The sequence below is a fragment of the Dipodomys ordii genome, unplaced genomic scaffold (assembly GCF_000151885.1).
Source record: "Dipodomys ordii isolate 6190 unplaced genomic scaffold, Dord_2.0 Scaffold182, whole genome shotgun sequence".
Classification (NCBI taxonomy): Eukaryota; Metazoa; Chordata; class Mammalia; order Rodentia; family Heteromyidae; genus Dipodomys; species Dipodomys ordii.
This window is the reverse complement of record NW_012267398.1, coordinates 1,175,778-1,203,190: the sequence shown is the minus strand read 5'-3', so window position 1 is coordinate 1,203,190 and position 27,413 is coordinate 1,175,778. Positions and strand designations below refer to the sequence as shown.

At 35.1% G+C, this 27,413-nt stretch overlaps 1 protein-coding gene across 1 annotated transcript in view; it reads left to right on the top strand.

Moving 5' to 3' along the window:
- Positions 1 to 27,413, top strand: part of Mei4 (meiosis-specific 4 homolog (S. cerevisiae)) — a 135,302-nt gene that overhangs the window by 67,944 nt on the left and 39,945 nt on the right. Inside the window, exon 4 of the mRNA XM_013034107.1 lies at positions 12,259 to 12,390. Coding sequence (XP_012889561.1) covers positions 12,259 to 12,390 — 132 coding nt within the window. The remainder of the gene's footprint in view (positions 1 to 12,258; positions 12,391 to 27,413) is intronic.

Here is a 27,413-nt window from a genome sequence, read left to right as displayed (position 1 = left end):
ATTGATAGGCATACAAGTCTGGATAAAACTTAGGAGCATGTCAATAAAGGCAGTTTGGGAGCAGCTTTTTATATAGGATTTGAGCTTGTGCTACATAAATCAGAGGAGAAACTAAGAATTAGGAATTGGCTTTATATGTTGTTACTGGGCAAATTATCAAAAGAATATTTTAGGAATCTCTGTTCAGGAGATTGGAAGAACAAATCCAGGCTGAAGATTTAAGGCAAGCTGCAGTGCTATGAAAGGAGGAACTGTTGCTCATTTTTGTAGCGGTTCTATAGCCTGGCTATATCCTATTAGCAAACTGTTTATGCTCTATTAGGAACATTCAGCTCTATTTGGCAGCTGGGTTTATTTTTCCTCTCTTAAGTTATAATCTAGACGATATATTCATACAAATTAAGGTTATATCCTGGGCCCACTGCATCAAGTAGTGAGTGCTTTTTTTAACTTTTAAGCTCCCTGGAAATACTCCTTGGCCAGACTTGTCCATTGGTATCATTAATTATTTGTTTGTTTTATTTTTAAACCTTTAGAAAGCTTCCAAAATGTCCTTTAACTTCCAAAAGACAGGCTGCTGTGTATACTGAAGTGTCCTTCCACCCTCATTCCACCCCTCACTCACATTGCTGCTCACTCTGAAGAGCCAGAAGTTAACAGTAACCAATGGAGGCAAATTATAACCAGTATTGTAGACTTGTCTCTTCTAGAAGGGCAGTGTCTGCAGCTGTGACTTGTCAGCATAAATAATGCACTTTGTCTGTTCATCTGTCCTACTGGATTGTGGTCAGTGTAAGAGATACATGAAATCATTGTTCAGTGGGGACATTTCTAAAGGCAAATTAGCTAACATACCTTATATGCAACTGCTTGCAAGAGATCTAACATGATATATGGCTAGAATTAGAGATTCAGAGGAATGACTCGCTGAACTGATTTTTTTTTTGGTTGTTAAACATTGGCTCTCTCAGCCATGGTTTTAGTAAGATGTTAGATTCTTCTCATTGTTGTACATTTACTTCCAATACATTATGTTCTTTGACTTCGTTAAGTACGAGAACCTAACAAGTAAGATGCTGACTAGTGATGGGGAAACATGCATTCCTTTGCCATTCATGGACTAAGCATAAAACTGAGCCTCCTAAAAATTAAGACATGACTTGAATCTTGAAACAACCCTGCCCCATTCCTCAAAATCATCTAACCTCAGTATCACGTTTAGGGAGCAGAGTTAATTTTTTTTCTCTCTATAGATTTTTGTCTGAAAAACTTCCAAATCTACACCCATACCTTCATAAGAAGTTGTTATGTATTCAGTTCCTGTTGGACATGTAACTTTAAGGAAATTTCTTTCCTATGCACCCTAGAGGAGTACTTCACTATAAAATGTACATCTGGCTTCCTGAATCATCTGTGTTCTTCCTGAAGAAATGAATGATGATCTACTTGTGTTCTAAATAGTGTCTAATTATTTCAGAATTCTAGTTTTAGCATAGTTAATCCTAATTGATTCCTTATAATATAAATAAGCAGTGGCATTCTTTGTGTTTTGAGCTACTTATTTGTCAAAATCGGACATCATAAAAATGAGGCTCACGTATGAATTTAGCAGATGGAGCATAACTAGGTCTTCTAAAAAGTTGATCAAATGTATCAATATAGATTAGAAAGAGGACTAGGATATAGTTCTGTTCTAAACATTTGAAACGTCAGCTTTATTTTGAAAGAAATTTGAAAATAGACTTCAGTGCTGGATTCACTGGCTGTCATGGAAGCTCCCGTTATCATCATGCCTCTGACGTAGCATAAATGTGGCATCAAAGGAGATGACACCACTGGTGATTTGGGCACACTTTCTTTTTCTTTTTTTAGTTTTCATAGTGAGATATGCCCAGTTGTCCATATTTGGAAGGTATGTTTAAAACTAGCTTGTACTTTGTAAAAATTATGAGATGTTTAGATACCTAAAACTACATGTTGCATAAAGATAAGGATCAAAATCAGAGATTCCCAGCAGACTTGTAACTGATATTTGGCTGAGAATATGTTCCACTTTACAGCTATAACAAATCACTCCCAAACTTGGCTTAAAACAACAGTCATCATCTTAGTATTTCTCCCAGTTCCTGTGGGTAAAACATTTGGGAAGGACTTTGTTGGAGGGTTTAAGCTTGACGTCTGTGACATTGCTGTTGGATAGTGATGAGGGTTAAGAACAGAGGCAACTGGAATAGCTGAGAAATGGACCCCCATGTGACACTGAGGACTCTCTTCTCTGTGCAATATCAGGTCTCTCCAAATGGATTCTACATATGGCCTCGTTTGGCTTGTTCACAGCCTGGCAGCCCCTGTTTCATCAAATTACTTATGTGACAACTGAAGCATTCGAGAGCCAGTGTTCTAGCGAGCAAGGAGTACTTGGAATTCACATAACATCAGCCTTACTGTGTTCTATTGATTGACAGAACACATCCATCCAGCTTCTAGAGAAAAGAGCTGTCAGGTTTGCCAATACATGAAAGGGATGCCAGGGAATATGTGGCCATACATTTTAAACCACCACATTTCCATGCACTGATTGGTAAAGGAAGTTTGTGGAATGAATTGGAGCATATTTAATGTAGACCAGTTGCTCAGAAATTGGGAAAGACATATAAAGTTTGCCCAACTAGAGATGCATGGAAGGAAAAAAGGAAACTAAGTGTCAGTCACTGGCCATCTTTTTATTATTTCCTTCCGTATCTCCTCCCTTGGTTTACTAAGTATTTTAGGACAGAGAAGTAAGTTAACATATTCCTTTATGTTCACTTTAGAAAATAACAGTTGATACCAGAAATCTTTGTGTCATGCATCTTTGTTAAAAATGTGCCTTTGGTTGGCTACAAAGCTTGTGCATCATTGGAGCCTAAAAGATTTCAGTGGATTTGTTTCTTTCCTCAAATACTGGCTTTTCTGAAGTCATTCTGAACATTGAGAATATTTAAAACATAGGCTTAAACTACCCTAGTCTTCCAATAGGATGCCAGTTCTTTTCTACAATTACATGTTTGAAACCTACAGGATTCTTAGTTTTCACTTGTTTCATATTCTATGTTAAATGGAAAGCTATACAAAGCTAAGGAAGACTAAGACGGAAGTACATCGACTCACGGTCAGTGTTCACACTGCACACATACACAGATGGTAACTGTGAGATGATAAATATATTGTGGTGGGACAGTTCACAGTGTGCATTTATATGAAAACATCATGTACACTTAAGTATAGTTACTATTCATTTGTAAATTATACTTCAGTAAAACTAGAGGAATTTAAATCAGGTTTCAATAATTAGTAAAACAATGAAAAGGCACCTATTAGGTTTTAGTTCTTTACATCAGTAGAACAAATATGTGATTCTTATTATCCAGGGTAAGTTACTACTAAAATAATGAGTCCCTAAATCTGAGTGGTTGAGTGCTATGTAGCATTATTCCTTATGCATACCTTCTAAACAGCAGTTTCTGGGTTGTTTTTTTTTTTTTTTTTTGAGACTCTGGATTGTTTTTTGCTGTGTCTTCAAAGTCCTTTAAGTTTCTGGAGTTATCTGCTGGAAGAGGTGGAGAGATTTGCAGAATCATTTGGGAGTATGTAATGAGCTCTGGCAATGGTGTGTATAACATCTTCACATATTTTCTGAAAGTCAGTCACACATCACCCTTAATCACAAACGATGCTGGCAAATTCAGTGTCACATTGTGCTTAGAGGAAAGGAAGAGAGTCTACCAATAAGTCAGGCAACCATGGGCCTGCAATTCTTTAGCTATCATTTCTGAAACAACTTTACATTTTAATAAAGTCAGCTAGCTATTCCAAGGATATAGATACAGAACATTCTTTTGTACATCTATAATATTGTACAATACTTCAGTGATATTTTGGGGTTTGCATAGAATACCAGTTGATTTTAGATTTTTACTCTAATTGGAAGGCAAGTGAAGTCTAAATTTGTATGAAAAATGGTAATGGGGATTTACTGGATGAGTAATATAGTCTTAAACACAAAATGCCTTCAAAGGATAGCAATACTTTAATCAGGACAAGTTGAAATTTGAACCTTTGTTCCAAACTGGTATGCTTCTCACAGAATTCAGTTGTGAGGACTGTGGGTTTTTATTGTTGTTTCTTTGTTTGTTTGGGGGTTATGTGTGTGTGTGTGTGTGTGTGTGTGTGTGTGTGAGCATGTGCAGGCTGCTTCTGAGGCTTAAACTTAAGGCTTGGGCACTGTCCTTGAGCTTCTTTTGCTCAAGGCTAGTGCTCTATCAATTGAGCTACAGTTTCACTTATGGCTTTTATGGTAGTTAATTGCATACGACTTTTATGCTCTGGCTGGCTTTGAGCCATGATCTTCATATTTCTGCCTCCTAGATAGCTAATATTATAGGTTTGAACCATTGGAACCCATAGGACTACATCTATTAAAGTTTTTCTTGAAGTTGGATCTATAACCCATAATGGAAATCCATCTTTGAATCTTAAATTTCTGAAGTTTTGACTTAGTGATTCAAATGAAATGTTTTTTTTTTAACAATACTGAATGATAAGTTAAAATGGTAATAATTAAATGATATGTTTAAAGTTTAAGAATGGCCAACAATATTTTAACTAAGTAGTCGTCATAATTATTTAAATTTATATAAGAAAGAAGAAACTGGTTGAAACCTTTAGGGAAGGTAGTATTTTCTTGTAATTATAGTGACAAACTTAGAGAAGGAAGAATAACAACATGTATTGTGCTGTAGGGATGAGGAAGAAACAATAAAGCTCAAGGTGAATATGGAACACTTACAGAAATGTTAAGAACAAGGCACAAATGATCTGTTATTACTCTAGAATGTGTAGAAATCAAGGGCAAAACAAAGTATCCTCTCAAAATTACAGAAAAGGACTGCTGAGTCTGTAATATCAATAAGAAAAGAAGTAGTAACCCTTTTGTGTTAATAAAAACATCTTGGTCATAAAATATTGGTCCCATACTTCAAGTGCTCAATGGAAGTGACATAAAATGTATTAGGGAGATGCCCTCACAAACTTCGTGCCTGGTGTATATGCAGTGAGGGTGCATTTGGAAATTAGTTTTGGCCTCAGGTGGACAATAAATCTGCCTCAGCTTGATAGAAATCAAGCCACAGACCAAAGGAAAGTTACGACCCAGATGAGGTGAAACAAAATCAAATAAAGTCCTGGGAGTTGGAGGAATTCACCTCTAGGCGTTTCTTTGGCACCCTCCTGACACAACTTCCCCAGGCTGGCCTGGTCTTCTTTGGCTGGTTCTCCTGCACTGTGCCAGCCTCTGACTCCAGACTCTAACTGTGCCTCATCTGTAATACTTCAAGGAAGTTCATGACACTTGAGACAAGCAGCAATCACTTTCTCTTCCTGTAATCACTATCATTTTTTTCTGTTTATTTTCTCATTTGTAGAAAAACCGAGGATTGGGTGAATTCTTGGAAATTACTGAACCTTGGGCTAAAGCTAACTACCCTACCTGTTGCTACTTGGCTCCCCCAGGCGGGGAAGGGACAATGGAGTGTGCAAAATGAAGTGACATGATGTCTGCAAGGTTCTGCAGCCAAACAAGGGCAGAATTGGTTAGCTACACACCGCAGAGTAAACCCCTAACTTCAAATCTGTCCTTGGCTCCTGTGCATGTCTTTTCCATAGTTTACTACTTTATTCCACTCTTAGACAGGATTTCTATGTTTATGTGTTCCTTAAATTTTATCTCTTCAAGGAATGTCCTTTGCAGAATATACAAAAGACTTGGGTCCTCTACTAAGAATCTTGTTGGATTGCTTTTTTATTTTTTTTTAACCAACTATCTCTTTTCTGGTCTCAATTTCTGTTATGTCTTTTTGCTAAGACTATATTGCTAATTATCCCCATAATTGCAAAATGCAACATTTTTCCAGAAAATGTTTCTCTCTTTCTCTATCTCTCTCTATCTCTCTCTTTCCCTCTCTCTGTCTCTGTCTCTGTCTCTCTCTCTCTCTCTCTCTCTCTCTCACACACACACACACACACACAGGACTGGGAAATGAAGACATATGTAATTAACACCTCCAGGTCAAAAAATAAAACATATTCAGCATGATTCTTCATGACACCTCTCTCTATAAAAAGATAAACACTCTTTTTTACTTTCATGCTGTAACTTTTATCCTCAAAAAAAATTTCTTTTTTTCAATTAAACATTTCCTAGATGTAGCTTGGAATGGATTTTAGTGTGCTGATTTTTTTTTTGAAGTGAAGAAGTCCTCCTAGTTCATCTTTCGGATCTTTTACTGATTATTCCTACACTTAGAACTTAAAGGATCAGTTCCTCAAATTTGTTTCATTTTCTTCAAAACTTTTCAAATTTTCACCAGGTCTTTCACCACCTGCTTTTCTTTCTTCATTTATTTTTCCATGTGCTGTCTGAATTTTCCTTTTATTGTGAGCTCTCCGAGGTCCTAAGCTTTTTCTCTGTGTGGTTTTCCCTTCCTCGTTGTACCCTGTGTAGTTTTGCTGACCCACCCAATAAATAACCACATTGGGATAAACCTTGTTTTGCTGCAAATTGCAATACAAAAGAACTTTTAAGAATCTTTAAATAAGCTGATACAAGTAAAGGGAACCAGGCCTGTTCAGCGCATAAGGTAATAGACTCCCGGGGCTGACTATTTGCCCCATCAATGTAGTTTTGTTATTGTTAAGCTAATACAAATGCATTCTCTTTGTTCTTGAAAGCTAATTCTGCTGAATACAAAATTATCAGCTAATATATATTTTGCTATAACATTTTGGAAATAATAGAATGAAAATTTAAGGCTTCATTTTGTTGTTAAGTTAGTATTTTCACAGAAACATCTACAAGTAATGTATTTACTTAGTAAACAAAGAAACAAATTATTTTTAGTATATTTATGTCTATATAGTATACCCGTATGTGTGACAGCCTTTGAACATTGTTTCTTAGGACTTATTCAATTGAATTGGGAGCCTTTTCCTTCACATTGTTGCACTCAGGTCTTAAGATCTTTGTAAAGCAACTTTTGTTCCACAGTATAGACAGAGGCACTGCTCCATCCTGGAGGCCTGTGGCCCTGAAGGTTCCCTCACCCAGGCAGGTTTGCTGGAAGTGTGGTTAGTTCTGGTTAACACTTCTCTGAATGTTCCGTCTCCTGCTTCCTATTGTGGTTGTCAGGGCCAACATGACTTCTCAAATTTGTATGTGATACTGTGTTTGATAACTGCCAGATGTTTGCTTGTTTAAGGAAGTTTATAGGCTTGCATGTGGCAGTGTGTGAAGACTTTCGATAATTTTGTATTTTCTAGCTTCCCAGATGCCAAGTCTCCCTAGGATTTGCTTCTTTTCTTGTTCTAAGCACAGGTTTTATTTGTTTTTTGTTGTTCTTGATTTATACAACTCATGCATATTCATTAAAAATAATATAGAATGTTTAAGACAAAAGTCTAGATGCTTTCAAAAAGGAGTAGCACATTTATGGTTGATGCCATCTGTCCCTTTGGCTCTATGTCTCTTTTCCCTACGCATCAGCTTGCTTGTAGTGTAGGTTGTTATGAAAATTAATAAGGACTTCCAAAATGACAAAGTCTGAAAGTAATCCCTGACTATCCCAGGTCCAAGTTCACACAGGATATCTTGTAGTGAATGTGAATCACATCCTTTATGGTGTTCAATTGCTCTTACTATTTTTGGATTCTTCTGCACATTGTCATTAGCTCAAATGTGGATAAGTGCTTAGAAGGTAGCAAATGTTTTAAAAATATATCATTTTTATTTTTGTTTTTAATGGGCTACAGTTACATAAATAATCATAAATAGCATATAACTTCGTTACATTGGACTCATTGTTACAGACAATAGAGTACTTGAATAGAGGATTTGAGCATTCACTCAATGTCCAAGTTCTACATATTCTAACCCTTGGTTTGCAAAATTTTCTTCAAGTTATTTAAGCATTAAAATAAAGACTAAGCACTATGCAACTAGAGAGGCTGGCATATTTAATCTATAGTCTGTAGTCTTGATTGATTATGCAACCTGTAAGGGAAAACACATCCTATTATTTTTCCTTTTTGTTTTATTTTATTGTTAAGATGTTGTACAGAGGGGTTACAGTTATATGAGTAAGGCAGTGAGTACATTACTTGTGGATCATTATTACCCCTTCCCTTCTTTGTTGTCCCACTATCCCTTCCCCTCTCCCCACGCTTCCCTTCCCCCACACCATATTCTTACCACTGGTTTGGAACATGAACTTCCTCCCATTGGATAGTACCTATCTTTCTAAGGTGGAGTCTCCTGGTTAGAATTATAAGTACCAACTGAGAAAGCAATATATACTTCTTTCAGTTTCTACTTATTGCCAGTTTGTGTATAGGCTAGCTACTTGTTGATTACTTAAGGATGGAGTATTATACACACCTGATTTTAGATAACAGTCTGAATGACTGTGAGTCACTTGAAGTCCTGAGACTAGTCCCTCAAAGGATGCATAAGCAGAGCTTAGGGATTCTTTTTTATAAAAGTACAAATAATTACTTATAAGGAAATGGAAATAGATAGCATTGTTCTAAACACCTCCTTTGTGGTTTTCTTACTGGGATGGGCAAGTCCTAGGCTACATGTAATATGCCCATCAACTCCAAGTTGATCTGGCTTTTCACAAAGTCCAAGTGTCAAAGCTATTTAAGCCTTCAGGTTACAGTCTTTCCATTAGAGAGTTTCTTGTGCTGCTCTACGTCATTGGTAAATTTTAAAGCCTTATGTTTTACTCAAAATTTATATTCAAATGGTAAGCTAAATAGAATATTCCCTTAAATATCCACAAAAGCCTTTAGAGGATCCTTTCTATCACTAATAGAAAAATGTATAATAAAGTTACTTGTAGGTCTGGGAAGGTGTCTCAGTGGTAGAATGCTTGCCTCGCATGCATGACACCCTGGGTTCGATTCCTCAGCACCACTTAAACAGAAAAAGCCGGAAGTGGTGCTGTGGCTCAAGTGGTAGAGCACTAGCCTTGAACTGAAAAGCTGCAGGACAGCACCCAGACCGAGTTCAGGCCCTACGACCGACCCCCAAAAAAGGAAAATATACTTGTATATTGTAGTATACATCAGAGCCCCAAACTTCCCATATGTATTGCACCCTAATTTCTATGACTTATTTTCTACTTTCTAGCATGCAATTATTTAGCCAGGGCTTTCACATCACTTGCCATATCGTCCTGATAGGCTCTGATTATACAGAACATGATTTTCTACAGAATGTTCGATAATTCAGATCTTCTTGAACAAAATAATGCTAAGGAGGAAACAAGTTAATAACAGCCTTAAGTAGGACAGAAAGGGCATACTGCTGCTTACTAGGTGTATGAAAACCTTTATTTTGCCTGCTGTTCTTGTTTTTGTTTTGTTTTGTTTCATTTGCTGGCCTTAGCGCTTGAATTCTGGGCCTGGGCACTGGGCCTTCCCTCTTTGTGCTCAAGGATAGCATTCTACCACTTGATCCAAGGCCACTTCCAGCTTTTTTGAGTTTTCCTGCCCCAGCTGTCTTCACACCCCATTCCTCAGATCTCAGCCTTCAGAGTAGCCAGGCTTACAGGAATGAACCACCAGCGCCCAGCTATTTTGTCTGATTTATTTAACAGTTAAAACCTTGCAGATTGAAACTTTCCAACAAGCTGGGATGTAAGTCAGTGGCAAAGCACTTGCCTACCAAGTGCAACATCCTGCATTCAATCCCCAGTACCAAAGAAAGAAAAAGACAAAAAACAAAAACACCTTCCCAACAAGTATCAGGAACAATGTTGATCCTTCTCCCTCCTAGAAAGCAGTTTCATCTGGAACATCACTATGTAAATGAAAACCCCTATGTAATCACTATGTAATTGAAAAGTTTATTAGGTTTATGATAATTTGCATCCCTTCTAAAAGATCCTTCTATCATCTGAGCAGTTCATTTGGACAAATTAATTGTGCATGTGGTAGGAATTGCTACCCCTGCATATTTCAGAACTTTAAAGTGGCATGGTGCTCTCTGAAGCCTACAGATGATTATAAAGATATAAGAGACTCCCCTTGGGGCAGGTTCAGTTTTCAGGACTATCTCCCCAACAGCTGGGACTTCTGCTATGATTTGTAACTTGCACAAACAATTGGTCTCTGAACCAGCTGTTAAGTCAGATCTATAGCCTGTACCAATATGCACAACCAGGGCCTACTTCTCTTTCCCTAATGCAATTGTAAGTCAAGGGCTCAAATGAGTTCTTCTGATCAGCAGAATTCAACTGATATCTAAGTGCCAAACCACAGAAAAATCTGGAGAAAATTATTTCTAGGACTCCACTCTCCCAAGATGTAAGAATACTGATTTGGTTATTGAGTCCTTCCATGGTTTCCATTCCAGTATTATACTTACCTAACAACTTCCATACCAGCTTCTTTAATGATCTGCACAACACTTACGAAAGAACAAGTGTAAGTTACGATGTAAGATACATAGAGGCCGTATTATTATTATGTTTACAGAATTTTCAGCTACAGTGCTAATTGTTCTGTGTAAATTCTAGGGAGGTTATGCCCTTGGTATTGTACAAATGTGAGAGCTGAGATAAAAACTCCTAAGTAGTAAAGCTGGGATTTCAGACTAGATTTATTAGGCTCTGGAAACCTGACCCCATCTTTACATCATCACTTTCTTGCCACTCTCAGGTTTTTTGTTTTTCTTTGACCTTCTGCTTAAATTCTGCCTAAAGAATTATTTATTAAGTAAAAAAGAACTTAGAGAAGAACCATCTTTTGAGGTGCAAACATGATGATGTTGTAAAAATCAGAAATCTAATAAGTGGAGCTACCAGGTTATAGAAGATGTGAATCTTAGTCAATTATATCACTGAGAAATAATGATAAATAAATATCTATGATTTTTATGGTAATAACTTGTGCTTTCACCATTAAGTTGATTTAGAATGTGAATAATATTCTCATGCATGCTAGTAATGCAGGTCCAGATGTATAATAGATATTTGTCTTAAATGCTATAATCTGTTCATTTCCTTATTCAAATTGACTGGCCTTTAACTTATAATACAATTAATATATACTATTAAATTCTCAATTTGAGAACTATCTATGATTAATTATTCATCCTAAAGGACACAGAGGCAGCATTATCTAGTTTTCATTACAATTATTAGTCTTGAAAGTAATGTCTCTCCAGTATGATTTTTAGAGGCATAACAAAGTATATGACCATTTCTGTGTGTTTTGAAATTCTTCTTGAAGCCTCCTTGAAGCCTCCTTTCTCCTAACAATGTAATGGACAGGTGAATGAAATTTCATCCAAGAGTTTTACACACCTTAGTGTGATTAGTGTTCAAATGATCTTACTGCCAATAGTTATAACACTGTATTAACTGTAAATTCATTTATCTTACTGTATTAGTATAATTGTAAAGTCATGTAATGTATTTTTGTTGTCTCCACATAAAAATAATGTCAGAATTTTTTTCTCATTGTTAACCTTCTCACTGTTAACTTGTGGCAAATAAGGATTGTGGCCAATCCTTTCCCATGTGGCATTGTGACTCAGAAAACCCATAGATCTCCTAGGTGCCTTCAAACTTCTCCTTATACATTTTGTATCCATAGACTTATCTAGCTGCCCATCTATATAACTATCTGCCCTCTGCTCTATTTAATAAGGGTTTACGTGTCTTTTCCCATTATCTTCCTTATTCTTTCTGCTTCTAAACCATTATATTAGCTTTCACTATTTTAGGTAAAACTTCCCTTTTAGCACTGTCATTTACTTCAAAGTTTAACTACTGTATAAAACCTTAGTTTCTTTTTTTTCAAATTCTTTATTGTGATTAAGTGATTACATAATTCCCCAAATTTCACCATATTGTGGGATAGTAATGCTTAGTTAAAGTCACAAACACATTCTAACTTTCATGGGGCAAATTGTCTATTGTGGTCTATAACATTTATTAGTTCTATGAGCTTTGAAAAAAAACCTTTAGTTTCTATATTGTTATTTATTTGTTTATTTCACAATTTTGTTTGATACTAGCCTGGAATCATATTGACATTTTCATACTTTATACAGTGTGTGTATTAGTAGTGAAGTCTAGAAAATTGCCCATTAAATACACTGTGACTTGCCTTGACTAGCTAGATAGTAAAAACTCACTAATTGTATATCTTTAGTTTCAGGTACAACATTATATCTCTAAGAGTCTGGTAATCCTGGGAAGTTGCAGCCTGTTGAGAAAATCTATTGTACCTCTACTTCTATCAGAAATTAACAGCTTTACTGATGATCTTGAAGCCATCAATCAGGTACACATAATTAAAAACTGTAGTTCTCATTTATATTTAGTTAATGTAATTAATGTAACTACAGGCTTCCCTTTTTCCCACTTATTTACTCATTTATTCCTTCCAATTTTTTTCTTTCCAGGCTGATATTTTAGTCATTTCTCAATTCTAGGGTATGTGATTATCATATGGTTGACAGTATTGGGACATGAGCTGAAGAACTTGGTGCTGCCAGGCAGGTGCTCTGCCACTTGAGCCATACCTCAGATAGCCTCACAGAGTCTGTTCCCTAGACCCAGTTTGGATTTTAGTCTTTCTAGCTCTGCCTCCCATGCAGCTGAGTCTTCCAGCATATACCATAGTGTATCGGAATAGTATTAGTTCCTATCAAGATTTCAGAAAGATACTATCAGAAAATCTTCAAAGTCCAGCCACCTGGTCTTACTTACTTACTTACTTACTTACTTACTTTGCCAAATGTTCCTTTGGTCACACCAAAGCAATGTTTATGTGAATGGCTTTACAATTCCCTAGGCAGGTAGCATATTCCTAAAGCAAGTAAATGAGAGAAAAGTCAACTGAAAGCAATATAAGAAATAAATTTAACTGAATTCAATTATATGTTTAACAGTAAGTACAAAAATACAAATTTTGCTTACACATTCCTCTTAAATTTTCATAGTAACATCATGAAGTGTTTATACATTTTACCCCGTTTATAGTTAAAGAAATCTACTCTTAAAATATATAAGCAATTTACAGTGTTGCAGATTGTAAAATGTTAAAGCAGAAATTCTAACCGAGGTTTTCTGATGGCTAACTCCCTTTAAAATATAGCAACTAAAAATGTAAGAAGGATAGTAACTCATCAAACAACAAATAGATTTTTATAGGTGTTAGTGTGTGTTAAATGCTTCACATGAATTTGCCCAATCCTTTTAAAAGCTCTTCAACTACTTAGTATTTTTAGAGGAAAGAAAATTATGACTCAGCATTAAACTGTAAGCAGGAGTAAAGCACTGTCTCGGGAAACACAGTGTAGCCAGGTGAAGCAGAAAGACTCATAAATAAAAATGGAATTTTGATAAGAGTTGAGAAAAGAGCCTCCAGGCTGAACTTTCATGAGTAACTCCCACAGCCACACAGTAGAATTAGGTTACCCAAGGAATTATTACCTTTGCCATCAGGAAACCAACTGGTGAATCCAAAATCTAATCTTAGGACCCAGAAAAGTGAGATCCTAATGGCTGGTAGAAGCCTGTGATGCACTGTCTGCTGTTTCACTGAAGAGGTTTGGCTTAATGAAACCTATAGCATACTCAGAACCTGCCAGGAGGAAGCTTAGCAAATATAGCCTTATGAATTCTTCAGATTTTCTTAACTGCAGAAAGCTGATAATATGATTAGTAATAGAGTTATTCCAAGATGTCCATTACCAGAAAAGTTCAGAGAGGCAGTAACTTGCTTATCGATGATGAGTGTGAGTAAGAAGGGACGCTATAGGGCAAAGAGTTTAGAATATAAAAGACTGTGTATTTGGGCCTATATTCATTGTAAATAAGAGTTATATTTCAAAGGATTCTGAAGAAGACTGTGAAAGAGAGAAAAAATAATGAACAAACAAATAGAAAACTAAAGTATGTAAAAATTAATATGATTGAAAATACTCAAAGGAAGTTTGTGGATTGATGTAATTGAGTTTGGATATGTTGAATTTGACAGCTTTGTAGTTGTATAAATATAAGCAGATGAAGCAGTCCTTGAAAGAATATCTCTGATACACAGCTACATTAACTACCTGCTCAAACAATAGAGTACTAACAGAAACTCAACAATACATCATTAATGTCTTGCAGAAATTACTAGACATATAAAAATCCAAGAATATATAAACTACAGCCTTGAGGAAAAATTAATAGAAATAGAACAGGTAGTGGCAGAAATAATAGAATTATCAGACAGGATCAAATTATTATTACTATGTTAAAAGAGTTTTTTGATGGGAATAGTAAAGGGAAAATAGGAAAGTTCAAGGAAAAATCAATGTATATATGCATATATGTATATATACTGATAAAGTTATTACAACATAAATATAAATACAAAAATCATTCTCAGTTATCTCAGCAATTTAAACACACATTTATTTAAAGATGCTAGATATAAAAGTGACTCCGGAAGAAATAGAAAGCCAAAGTTAACTAAGTTAACCAAATAAATTATATTTACAGATATAAACCTTCTCACAAAGATTTCAAGGTCACATGAAGAAATTATATTATTCCCCTCAAACCCTTTAGAATATAGGGAATATTTCCTAACTCATTTCAGGGAGCAAGTATTAACTTAGTCTCAAAATTAGACAACTATAATAAAAAGTCAAACAAAAAGTAGACAAATATTTCTCATGAATATAAAAATGAAGACCTTTAGTAAATATTAGGAAATGGAATCCCACCAACATGTAACATGAATAGTACCCAGTAACCAACTGGAATGTAACCCCAGAACTGCAGCTTGGTTTTCACATGCACAAAATGTATATAATTTACTTTATTAACAAACAAAACCCATATGATCTCAGTATATACAGCAATGGCCCTTGTTCAATTCATCACTCATCCATATTTTTAAACTGTATATTAAATTTAAATAGAAAACTTTCAACATGGTAAAATGCATGTATGAAGAACCTACAAACATCATACTCTGGTGTGGGAGATTGAATACTTTACCCAGGATTAGAAATATGAAATATTCTTTCTCTTTCATATTGAGCAGAATACTGAGGTTCATAGTCATCACAGTAAGGCAACTACTCTTGGAAAGATGGAGACAGAACCATCTGTTTATAGTCAGCATGACCATGAAGATGGAAAATTAAGGGGTTTTCTAAAAATCTATTGTATAGACTATCCTGAAATATATCCATACACATATAGCCAGTTGATTTTAGACTTAGTTGAGATTATTCAATTGGGAGAGGATCAACAAGTCGCTCTAAAAAAGGACAAATATTTGAACAATTCTTCCAAAAAAGAAGTATTTAAATAGACTGAGAAATGAACTGAACGATTACTGCAAGTGCTTAATTTTAAAAGACTGAAGATAACAAGTTTGGTAATAGCAGTGACCAAATTTAGTAACCTAAATTCATAAATTTCACATGGGAAAACAGATGAGCAGTTTCTCAAAAAGCTAGTCATACACTTACCAAATGGTCTTTTATATTCAACAGCAGCATTTATATAAGGAATCATATGTTAGCTAAGTGCAGTGCCTACCACATGTAATCTAGGTTCTTGAAATGTGAATTTTGGAGGATCATAGGTATAACCCAGCTAGAGCAGAAAGTTACTGAGACCTTTTCATTAAAAATATAGTTATATATTTTAAATTTTATTATTTAATAGTTGTACAACAAGGTTACAATTTTATAAGTCAAGTTCCATGTAAAGAAGAAAATAAATATGTTAATGCTCTGATTTTTATCCCTCTCCAAATCTTATTTTGAAATTAAAACATCTGTAAGTTTCTTTGCAAAACTTCTAACCTTTAAATCCAGAAACCATGTCAGTTAATCAATCATTCAAGTGTTAAAATGTAGGTTTTTAGACTGAGTCTTGGTGGCTCATGTCTGTACTCCTATCTGCTCAGGAGGCTGGCCATCTGAGGATGGTTTGAAGCTAGCCAGGGCAGGAAAGTCCATGACACTTTTTTTCCATCTTATTATTAAGTGGTTGTAGAAAGTGGGTACAATTCCATATGTCAGTTTATGAGAACAATGCATCTTGATCACTGTCACCCCTTCCATTGTTCTCACCAATTTCCCTCTCCCATCCCTACCTTTTACGTATTTCTGTTTTTTCCATAATGTACATGGGATATAATGACTGCATTTACTCACTACTTCCATTTCTTGTATGTGAGACCCTTTCTTACAGAACAAGCCAGGTAGGAAGTAGGAGAGCTAGTCCAGGAAGAAGTTACAAGATCTGACCTGAAAAATAGGGAAACAAAAAGGGCGGAAGACATAGCTCAAGTATTAGCACACTCAAATGCAAGGCCCAGAGTTCAAAACTCAGTACCACCCCAAAAAAGGAGAAAAATAATTCAGAAGTGAACAGTCATTGTTCATAATGTTGTTTACTGTTTAAATAATAAGTAATTCATCATAAATGTATAGTGTAATTCTACTCAGCTATAAAATATATTAAACCAATGACATATCATAGATAAATCCAAAAAGTAAATGAAAGAACAAAATGCTGAGTAAAATAAGGCAAACACAAATTATTCTCAGCCTGAGAATTGCTACAAAAACAATAAAATGTTTTACATTGATATAATACTTTTATAAATTGATTTGACAACATTATCAGATGTTAGTGATCTGAAGTGAAATTGAATTAATAACAAAATTAATGACAAAATTAATGACAAAATTTAATATGTAGATCTCCTTCTGAGATATAGTCTACTGCACAAAGAAGGCCTGAAAATTGTGTTTTTTAACAATGGTTTCATAGCTTAAAATCAGAAATAGGTATTCAAAATGAATATTCTATATTAGTTAGAATAACATGTATTTTGTGATGTAATCTGAAAGTATAATGTTGTGTTAAACAGAACATAAAATATGCAAGGAAAAGAAATCCATATCTATAATTTGAAAAAAATTATAACAGATACACATATGACACTCTTCCAGTGTAGTAGTTTAAGATATAATGTAAATGAAATAATATATCACAAAATATTAATAAGTTTGAATTACATATGATGTTTACTCAAGATGTATGTTTTTTTACATTCTAAAATACTTTTATTGAAAAGAAAAAGCCACATTTAGTGTCAGAAGTATGTTTAAAGTTGTTTCAGATTTTAATTGCTTTTTAAAGAAATGCTTTTCTCCTACCTCACCAGCATGTTTTTAGATATAGTAAGTAACCAAGATATTATAATTGAATAGTACTTTTAGAATATTGATAAAGATTAGTGAAACCTGAATTGAAAATATGATACAAATCATTTAAAATACGTTAGAAACCTGTTGTTTCCAAAGTAAATAAAATTTCTACATGAAAGATTTTAGAAGTTGCAACAAAAACAGATAAAGTTGAATGCTCTGCTGGTACCTCAGGCAGCATTTTTCTTTCAGACATCTGTGTTCCTTCTGAAGTCAAATAAAAATCAATTTGTTGATAAAAAGAGGATGAAAATATAAGATTTTCAATTTGACACAACTTTATGTATACTTATAATTCCCTAATGTAAGCTAATCTTCTCTATGAGTCTAAAATGTATAAGCATTTAAAAAAGAAAGTAATATAGTTCTTAATTCAGCAAGAAATAGCTGACCTATTTTAGTTGCAAAAAGAACCATGCACTTCCCAAATAAAGCTTTTTTTCAGTCATATCTAAGGTCAGCAATCAGTCTATCTGGGAGAATATTATTTATATCAAACTGTGTTCAGATATCCAAAACAGAGATTTGGAGCCTTTTGCATGGGCTTTCCCTTTTTAATTCCAATTTGTTTAACAAGAACTTAAAAGAGAAATTGCTGATAATGAGCTCCAGTTTATCACATTTGTGCAGTTGCCTTATACAAACATGTATTAGGTATAGATAAAACAAAGCTTAAAATTCTTTCAAACACATGCTTGACCTAAAAAAATTCCTCATAGATGAATGCCGTAAAAATAACAACTCCTGCTTATTAATAAAACTTTCCATCTGTGTGCTGAACTAGCAACAAAGATGAAAATTAGCCTGAGCATTTATCGCTTGCAAACTAGAACTTTTGTGTATTCGTTTGTCCACCTGAGACAGAACCTTGCTATTATCCCAAACTGGCCTTGACCTCTTCATCCTCCTGCCTCAGTTTCCCCACAGGCTAGTGATTGCAAACATGCCACACCATACCCAAAATCATACTACCTCTTTTAAAAGAGGCCTTGTGAGTAAACGAAATCAGTGTACCTAGGAGCATAAGGTTTGGAATGAAGATGCCTAGTGAAAATGCAGTGAAACCTCTGATCAGGTTACCTGACCAAATCTGAAGGCTGTGGAATGAAATTCAGTCCCTAGGAAATACAAAAACAGAGGAATGTATTATATTAACTGGGAACCATGGCATTTGCCATTTGCCATGTAATTGGCAAAATCAGGATTAGACTACAGGAAAAAAATCAGTTCATTCCTTCAACAAATAGAATGAGTCAGAGAGCAATCAGAAGACTAGGCCTACATTTTTAAAGAGACTAATACAGAAACATATGACCTGGCAGCCATATACCAAGGGGAAATGAACTGTATAGTCCCTGAATCAAATCTAGCTTGCCACTTGCTTTTGAAAACACATTTTTGTAGCTCAGCTATGCCTGTTCATCTGTGGCTTATCTATACACACTTTTGCAGTAAAAGAGCAGAGATGAATAGTTACAGTTGAGAGCATATGGCTTGCAGAGCATCAAATATTTAGTATTTGGCTCTTTAGAGAATACATTTGTCAGTTCCTACTATATGTGATTCTTTTCCGTGTCCTTATTTGAACAAACCAAAGAATATAAGAAGTTATGAGACTGAACTTTGTATAAGAAGGAATTAAGGAATTACCAGTTTTAGATGTGATATTATTCTTGTGCATTTATTGACTTCTTATGTTTTAGAAATATATATTTAAATATTGAGGGGTTAAATAAATATAATATTTAAAGCCCCACTTTTTCACTTCTTCAAATATTAACAGTAATCATACCTGATGAATGCAGTGTATCTGAATCTCAAAAGGAAACTGCATTTATACTAAGTTACTTATATGCTCAGTTGCTGTTAGCTACTGTTGTTATTACTATTGGAGTGGATATAAAATGTTAAATTAAAAACCCTACTGACATGAATACATGTGGATAAATAGAGAATCATCTTCAGGAGCAACTTTTCAAGTAGGTATTTGATGACACACTGTCTTTATACCATCTGTAAGACAGGGATGGATAGCCACAAAGGTTATTTTTTACTCTAGGTGTACATATTATGGTATTGTTTTACTCTAGGTATGTGAGTTTTCATTCTTTCAGCAGAAATAAAAGACAAATATTTAAGAGCTATGTTGATGAGATGTCATATTAGTCTAACTGTAATGTGTGATTTTTATATGTGCCTATGACTCTGAGTATCTGAAGTTTTCAGTAGAAGATTTGCCATGGCAAAAGTTAATTAATTAATAATTTGTTTGGATAATAAATAAAACTTCTAATTTCTTAAAGTTCAAAATTTCAAGTACATCTTAAAGCCACCAATGATTTTCTGAGAACAGTTTTAAGTACAGTGTTCATCCCTAGAACAAACTACTAAAAATATAAAGATTTCTAGCATAACTAGAAACTAAAAACTATTTAAGTAATGTGAAAACCTCTCTTGGAAGTGGGATTAACTACATTGTTATCAGCAAAACATACATCTCTAAATAAAGAATTTCAGTTGGGGTAAAGGATGTTATATAATGGCAAATGTATTCATTCACCATTCACATATAATACATGGAATTCTAAAACCCAGGAAACAAAAACTGATAAAACTAAAATGTAGACTGAATACATCTACAAATCCTGAAGATGTTAATGTTACTTTCTTATTTAAGAAAGGTATAACTGGACAGAAAATAAGCCATTATTTTGGAGAAGCTGAACAAAACAATCAGCTACCCTCATCTGAGTGTTGTTTCTGGAACAGTCCACCTGACAGCAATAGATTATGCCTTTTCAATTGCACATAGAATGGTACTAAGATAGATCACAAAACAGACCTTAACAAAGACCAGGTATTGAACTCATGTGTTAGAACTTAACTCATAACAAAAGCGTATCTAGACCTGACTTCCAGTAAACTGGAAATTAAACAGTCCACTTCTACATAACCCAGAAGCTAAAGTCTCAAGGCCAATTAGGAAAAGATGAAGTAAGTGAAAATATAGCATATATATGAATTTGCTGATAAAATAGTAATTGTTAGGAAAATTATAGATCATGCCCATATGATAGTATTGAAGAGACCTTTGGGTCAATAATGTATGAAATAGAAAATCAAAGGAAAATAAGGCTCAAAGTACACAAAAATGGGAAAAATACTAAACATAAGAATCATAGTGTTTGGGGGGGGAAAGGATTGGGTGGGGGAAGAGAGGGGAGGCTGGGAAGGGATGTAAAGGGTAAACAAAGGAGGTGGCTGCAATGCTTGGTAAGAAATGTATGCATTATCCTGCCCATGTAATTGTAACCCCTCTGTACAGTATGTTCACAAATAAAATAAAATTTGAAAAAAGAATAATAGTGTTAGCTGAACATCAGTGGCTCACACTTGTAATCTTAGCTACTCAAAAGACTGATATGTCAGTTTTTGTTATTTAAAACCAGTTTGAAGTTCAAAACCAGCCCAGGCAGAAACGTCCATGACACCCTTATCTCAAATTAACCACCAAAAAGCCAAAAGTAGAACTATGGCTCAAATGGTAAGGACATTCAAGCCTTAGGACAGGCACACTTTCACACAACAACGAAGGAACAGTTGTTGACTTTTCAAGATAAAGCAAAAACAACAGCTAGGCAATATACCACAGGATAGCTACTTGGGGAAAGATCAAAAATATAAAATTATAAGTATTGTTAATGAAAGATGACATTAATACAGATGTTTAAAGAAAGACATAGGTTATTGTGAATAGCTCAATAGTAGATTTGATTTGATGTCTTAGATACAAAACTACCAAATCTCCTTTAGTGGGAAATAAATAATCAAAGTAGTCTTAAACCCATTAATGAAATAGAATTCATTATTTAAAATCTTTCAATAAAGAAACCTGTTAATTCTGCCTGGTTCCAATAAAAATCCTACCATACATTTAAGGAAGAACTAGTGTCACTTTTACAAACTATTTTCCCAAAATTAGAAAAAAGAGAGAACACTTGTCAAATCATATTATGAGATCAACATCGCTGTGATACAAGAAGGGAGGAAGGGGAGGAGAGTACCGTTGTGATATTTAATGTACATATGTGATGTGAAAGTGGAGCTAGGAAAACTGAAGGGATGGGTGGGGTTGGCAAAGATGGAGAACAAGATCGGAAGGGGTGACACTGATCAACATGTTTTGTACTTAAATACTGACTCTTTGTATTGAATCTCCCTTTATACAACTACCTATTCTAAGAAAAGAAGCAGGCAAAGACAGCATTGCATGATGGATAAATGGTCATGGTGTGAATGCAGATGAATATATTTTGCAAACTTACTTTGCAGTGTCTCAAGGAAAAAATTAGATGAAAAGGCAGTGGAGAAGGAAACAACTGATGAAATGCAAGTCCTACACAGGCCCCATATAATTTTACTTGTATTTATTATTGAATGTTTTTACATTGAGTTTTTATCATCAGAAAATCTGGAAAGAATGCTGAATGAATCTTAGATTTTAAAAATTCAGTTAAAAGAGCAGTTTGGTGGTAAGTCTCCCAGTAACAAAGAAGTTTTGGAAAAATAAAATAAACTGATTATCTTTGTTAGACACTAGACTTAATTTCTTTTCTGTTTCCATCCACATCTAAATTTCACAGTTGACTGTCATAAGTTCATAAAATAGTGAGAAGCTAATTTTTTTAGTTGTTTAATGTTTTACAAGCAGGGTGAAGCTTTGAACATTGTTTGCTTCTAGTTAAATGTGTAATGGCTGAATAACAGCTGAAGACAAAGCCAGCAAAATAAAGACAAACATATTTTTCTCAAAACCTGTTTATAAATGTGTTGTTCAGAAAAGTGAGTTGAATCTCTAGCTTGTACACATTAGATTATATACTCGGTGTATCATACACACCAAGATGACTCCCCACTGTACACCATATGTGGCCACATAGCTGTGTCAGCCTTTGCTATTCAATATCAGAAGCCATTTCTGAAAAAACTATAACATTTAACTTTCAGTGTAAAAACAAATTAAGATAGGTGCTGCTTTCTCATGCCTATAATTCCAGCTATTCAGAAAGCTGAGATCTGAGGATCATGGTTTGAAACCAGCCCAGACAGGAAAGTCTGTAAACTATTATCGCCAATTAACCACCAAAAAAACAGAAGTGGAACTATGGCTTGAGTGGGAGAGTGCTGGACTTTAGCAAAATGAAAAAAAATAGCTTAGAGACAGCACCCCGATAAACATATAATTTTTTGTTTGTTCTTAAAATAATGAGTCATCACTTTAAATAATCTGGATATACACATCATTTGCTTATAGGTGAATACAGTTTAATAGAATTGGTAAAATGGTAAAATGTATGAAAGAAAAATATTGTACCAATTGGAAGCCCTGAGTTCTTACTACTTCTGGTGCTAACTAGTTTAGTGGCTTTGGAACATCCTCTCCCTGAGCCTAATTCAACAAATAAATGCAGTTGTTTAGTGGTTATATGTCAGGAATTTCATCCAGTGAACGGAATCAAACTTTTAAGCGGCAGCCAATCTAATATGTAGTTTATGGGTGCTCATAAAAGATTGCAGGATTGAGGCATCTTGTTAAATGTGGTAGGCCTTTATAATCAAATTCTTATTTCCTTTTTACTTAAGAGCATATTTTCTAAACATGTCTTTGAATTTAAAAATCATGATTTAGAGCTTCCATTATCTGTGTATATCGTATGTTCTTATCATTTTCATCCCTTCTTTCCCATTACATATAAAGTGAACATCTCAAGCTATTCATTCATTGCTTAATAAGTTTTTTTTGTAATATTTATTTTTGGATTTTTAAAAAAAATCTACAGTGTGCACTTCAATTTCTCCATTGGAAATTTAGAACTCATAATTCTTTCCCCATTTCACCACATCCCATTTGCATTTCACTCGGTGCTTTGTTAAAAATATAAATCACAGTTTGTTCTCTTGTATTTTGTTTACTTTTCATAATGGATATGTATACATTCATGCTCCAGAATATGTTAAACTAGTTTGAAAAGATCATTTTAATTAGTATTTTCAGAGTCTTTATCTTCCTCATTATCTTTATTTTAATATTGCTTTTCTTTACCTTGTAAGATCTGTTTTATTTAATTATTTGTTGTTATTTTCTGTAAAGTTTGATTTTTTCCTTTTCCCTTATGCGCTATTGGAGTGTCTACTGGAACTGACCAGTGTTTCCATCTCAGATAGCCCCACGGATTGTCTTTGTTCTGGGTCATGTATATGTATAAGCCAGTTAAAAAGCCCTTCTTACTCCTGTATTGGAATAAGTTGTGGAACTTGTTTTCAGTCCTTTCAATACAACTCTACATGGAATCCTGTTTTGTTGGCTAAGGTACTTAGATGGGTTTGTAGGGAAAATCAAACTAGTATTCTGAGTACTGATAATTAATTCTTTGGTGTCTGGTATGTCTTGCAATATAGCCCATGAATGCCTCTCTATCCCTATTCCATTTTTAGGCAAATCCAGAATCATTGTTTTGAGTCTATAACTATGTTTCACATCCAATATTATCAGCCTCTGACTTAGAGCTCTTATTTCTTCTATGGACTCCTGAGTAAGAAATAGGAGGAATGTGTTCTGCAAATCACTTTTGACAAGAATCCCTATCACTGGTAAGGTTTCTGTGCTTTGATTAGGACTTGAAAGGAGAGAGAAAACATAACATTATTTATTTATTTGGGTATGTTAATAAAAAATAGAAACTGTGCTTGAATAAAGGATCAGTGGTACTCTTTCTAAAAGTTCCGAAATGATGCATTGGATCATTATCTATAGAACAAGCAGGTATGGATGGACAGGCTCACAGTCACTGTCAGGATAATTCTATGCCGCTGATCGTAATTAATTCAAGAGAAGTTGTGAGTAAGAAAAAAATAAGCCAATTATTTTCCCTATGTTTGGCTATTCTAACAATAAAATGCCAATTAAATACCATAAATTCTTTCTTCCCTTTTTACCCCATAAGCAGAAGAATGTATTGCTACATTTTTGATGGTTGTCATGATGAAATTACTCGTTCCTAGTAAGAATTCATCAGATTAATGTCAATGTCATCAAAAAATTCACATGTATTTAAATACATGCTCTTTCATTATGTTATTCTTGCTCTTGGTATCAAGTAAAATTCCATTTGTTCTAGATAATTTTCAGGTGCAGTGAAAACCTAAGGCCCTCTGGGAAGATTTCTTTTATCACTATATTTCTTTTATCACTATTCCTATCTTTCTATTACACAGATGGACACAAATTATTAGAAACAAGAAAATTTAACTATAACCTGGCCTTGTTTACATTCATTTCTTTGTGTGTACAGTAATTAGTGAAAATGTCTTACTTATTTTGTTTCATTATGAGAAACAACAAATATGTTTTGAAATAAAGAGTTTCACTTTAAAAATCAAGGCAGCCATCTATATCATATAACACTTTTCACCCTAATCTGAAACATCACTTGTTTCCTAAGCTACGATACTTTTCAAATTAAAAGGGAAAGAATAAAGAGAAAACACTGGGATCTTTATCTGCTCTGCTGTTTATATGCCATCATTTATTTTATGCAGGAATCCTTTGATTCCAACAATGGTAAAAGACTAGGGTTCAATTTTTGTAAACAATTTAAGAAGTATACGTGGCTTATATTTTGTACTTTTAAAAGTAGTTATTGAAAAAGTACTTATTGAAAGCTTGGCACTGGTGGTTCATGCCTGTAATCCTAGCTACTCAGGGAGGTGATCTGAGGATCAGCCCAAGCAGGAAAGCCCATGAGACTCTTATCTCCAATTAGCCACCAAATAGCTGGAAGTAGAGTTGTGGCTCAAGTAGTAGAACACTAGCCTTGAGAAAACAAAGCTCAGGGACAACACCCATGTTCAAGCCCCTGGACCAGCACACACACGCATGCACGCGCACGCGCACACACACACACACACACACCACACACCACACACACACACACACAAATGTACTTATTGAATGAATAAAAGGCAACCAAAAGAGATAGTCTCAGAAAGAGGGGCCCTGGGTCATTCTGCGATGTGAAGTGAGAAGCCTAAGGAGTAAATGAAAGAAAGAAGAGAAGGAAAGTTGCATTCTGAGGGTGAGCTGTAAGTCTAGGGTTTAGAGAATTGAAGCACTTGTAGTTGTCTGTATGGAATAAGTGTGAAGTTCTTTTGCAGTTATTTCTCTTTTTTTTCCTTTGGTTTATTCCGTTTTGTAACTGTTTCTGATTTTTGTACCCCTTGTCTTATTTATTTATTTATTTTGTTGGTTTGAAGCTTGAACTTGGGGCTTCGGCACTGTCCTTGCGCTCTTCAGCTCAAGGGGAGAGCTCTACCACTTGAGCCATAGCGCCACTTCCGGTTTTCTATTGCTTTATTGGCGATAAGAGTCTCATGGACTTTCCTGCCAGAGCTGGCTTTGAACTGAGATCCTCAGAGCTCAGCCTCCTGAGTAGCTAGGATTGCAGGCATGAGCCACTGGCGCCTGGCTTCCCCTTGTCTTATATATTATAGGTTTATCTGATTACGAGAGAGGAAGGAGAATCACAGAAGGAGTATCACAACAGTGATATACTCACTAGACACTATGTTAGAAATGAACTGTCCAACTTGGCGGGGAGGCAGGTCTGGAGGGGGAAAAGTGGGAGAAAATAAGGGAAAGGGTAACACTGTTCAAAAACAAATCACTCATTTCCTACTTATGTAACTGTAGCCCCTCTGTACATCACCTTTACAATAAAATTTAATTTTAAAATAAAAAACAAAGATAATGGCAGCATGGGAAGCAGAGGTGAAGGGGTGGAGACAGAACCCTGGAACTTTCACTAGTAAAGGGACAGTGCAAGAGTTATGGACCACACTACATCTCAGTAAGCAAATGGACATGAAAGAAGGAAGCCTGTAGTCTATGAGTGGATCACAGGGACTCCACTGTGGGAGGTGTGTCCAGTGGCTGTGACAACGAACAACAGAATCTTCTATTCAGCTCTCTCTCAGGAAACCAGTGGAGCTCCCACATTAAGTACAGAACTTGGATTTCTGAGGTCAAAGAGGGAAAAGATGGTCTCATCTCTGTGATCTACTAAACTAATTAGGTTGCTGTGTTATTGGGCTCTCAAACTCATTAATGTGTCTACTCTGTCTAATGTGTCTACTTTTTAATATTGATTTGTTACTGGTCCTGAAGCTTGAACTCAGTGTTTCTTGCTCTCACTTGACTTGTTTGCCCAACTGGTACCCTACAATTTGAACAATGTGTTGGCTCCAGCTCTTTGCTAGTTAACTGTAAATTGAGGCTTATTAATTTTTCTGCCCAGGTTTGCTTTGAACCTCACTCCTCTGATCTCGTCTCCTGAGTAGCTAGGAGTCAAGGCATGTACACCAGCAACCTGCTTGAACTTGTTCTGGACACTGTCCCTATTCATGCAAGGCTGAAACTTTGCCACTTGAGCACTTGAACTACACCTTTACTTTTGGCTTTTTTTTTTTTTTGGCTAGTCATAGGGCTTGAATTCAGGGCCTGGGTACTTGGCCTTGAGCATTTTGCTCAAGTCTAATGTGCTACAACTTTGAGCCACAGTGCCACTTCCAATTTGGAATAAAAGTCTCATAGACTTCTGCCCAGGCTGGCTTTAAATTGCAAATCTCAGATCTCAACCTCCTGAATAGGAAGGATTACAGGCATGTGCCACCAATACCTGCCTATTGTCCATTACTATTTATTTAATAGTATTTAGTTCATTACTATTTATCTAATGGTATGTAGCCCAATTCTGTTCATCTATGGTATTTGTTGAGCTTCTTTGAAGCAGGTCCATTGCTGGGTCATGACACTTAAAGGATCATGACACTTAAAGGCTTGCTTGTGATGAGGTATGTCCTCTGCAGCACTGAAAAGTAGATGATCAATAATTATTTTGAATGAAACACATACCTAAAATAATTATTGAAGAAACAGAGCAATATGTTACAATGTTCAGAATATTGATATCTTTTTTGTGTGTCTCTGGTGGTATTGGGGCTTGAACTCAGGGCCTGG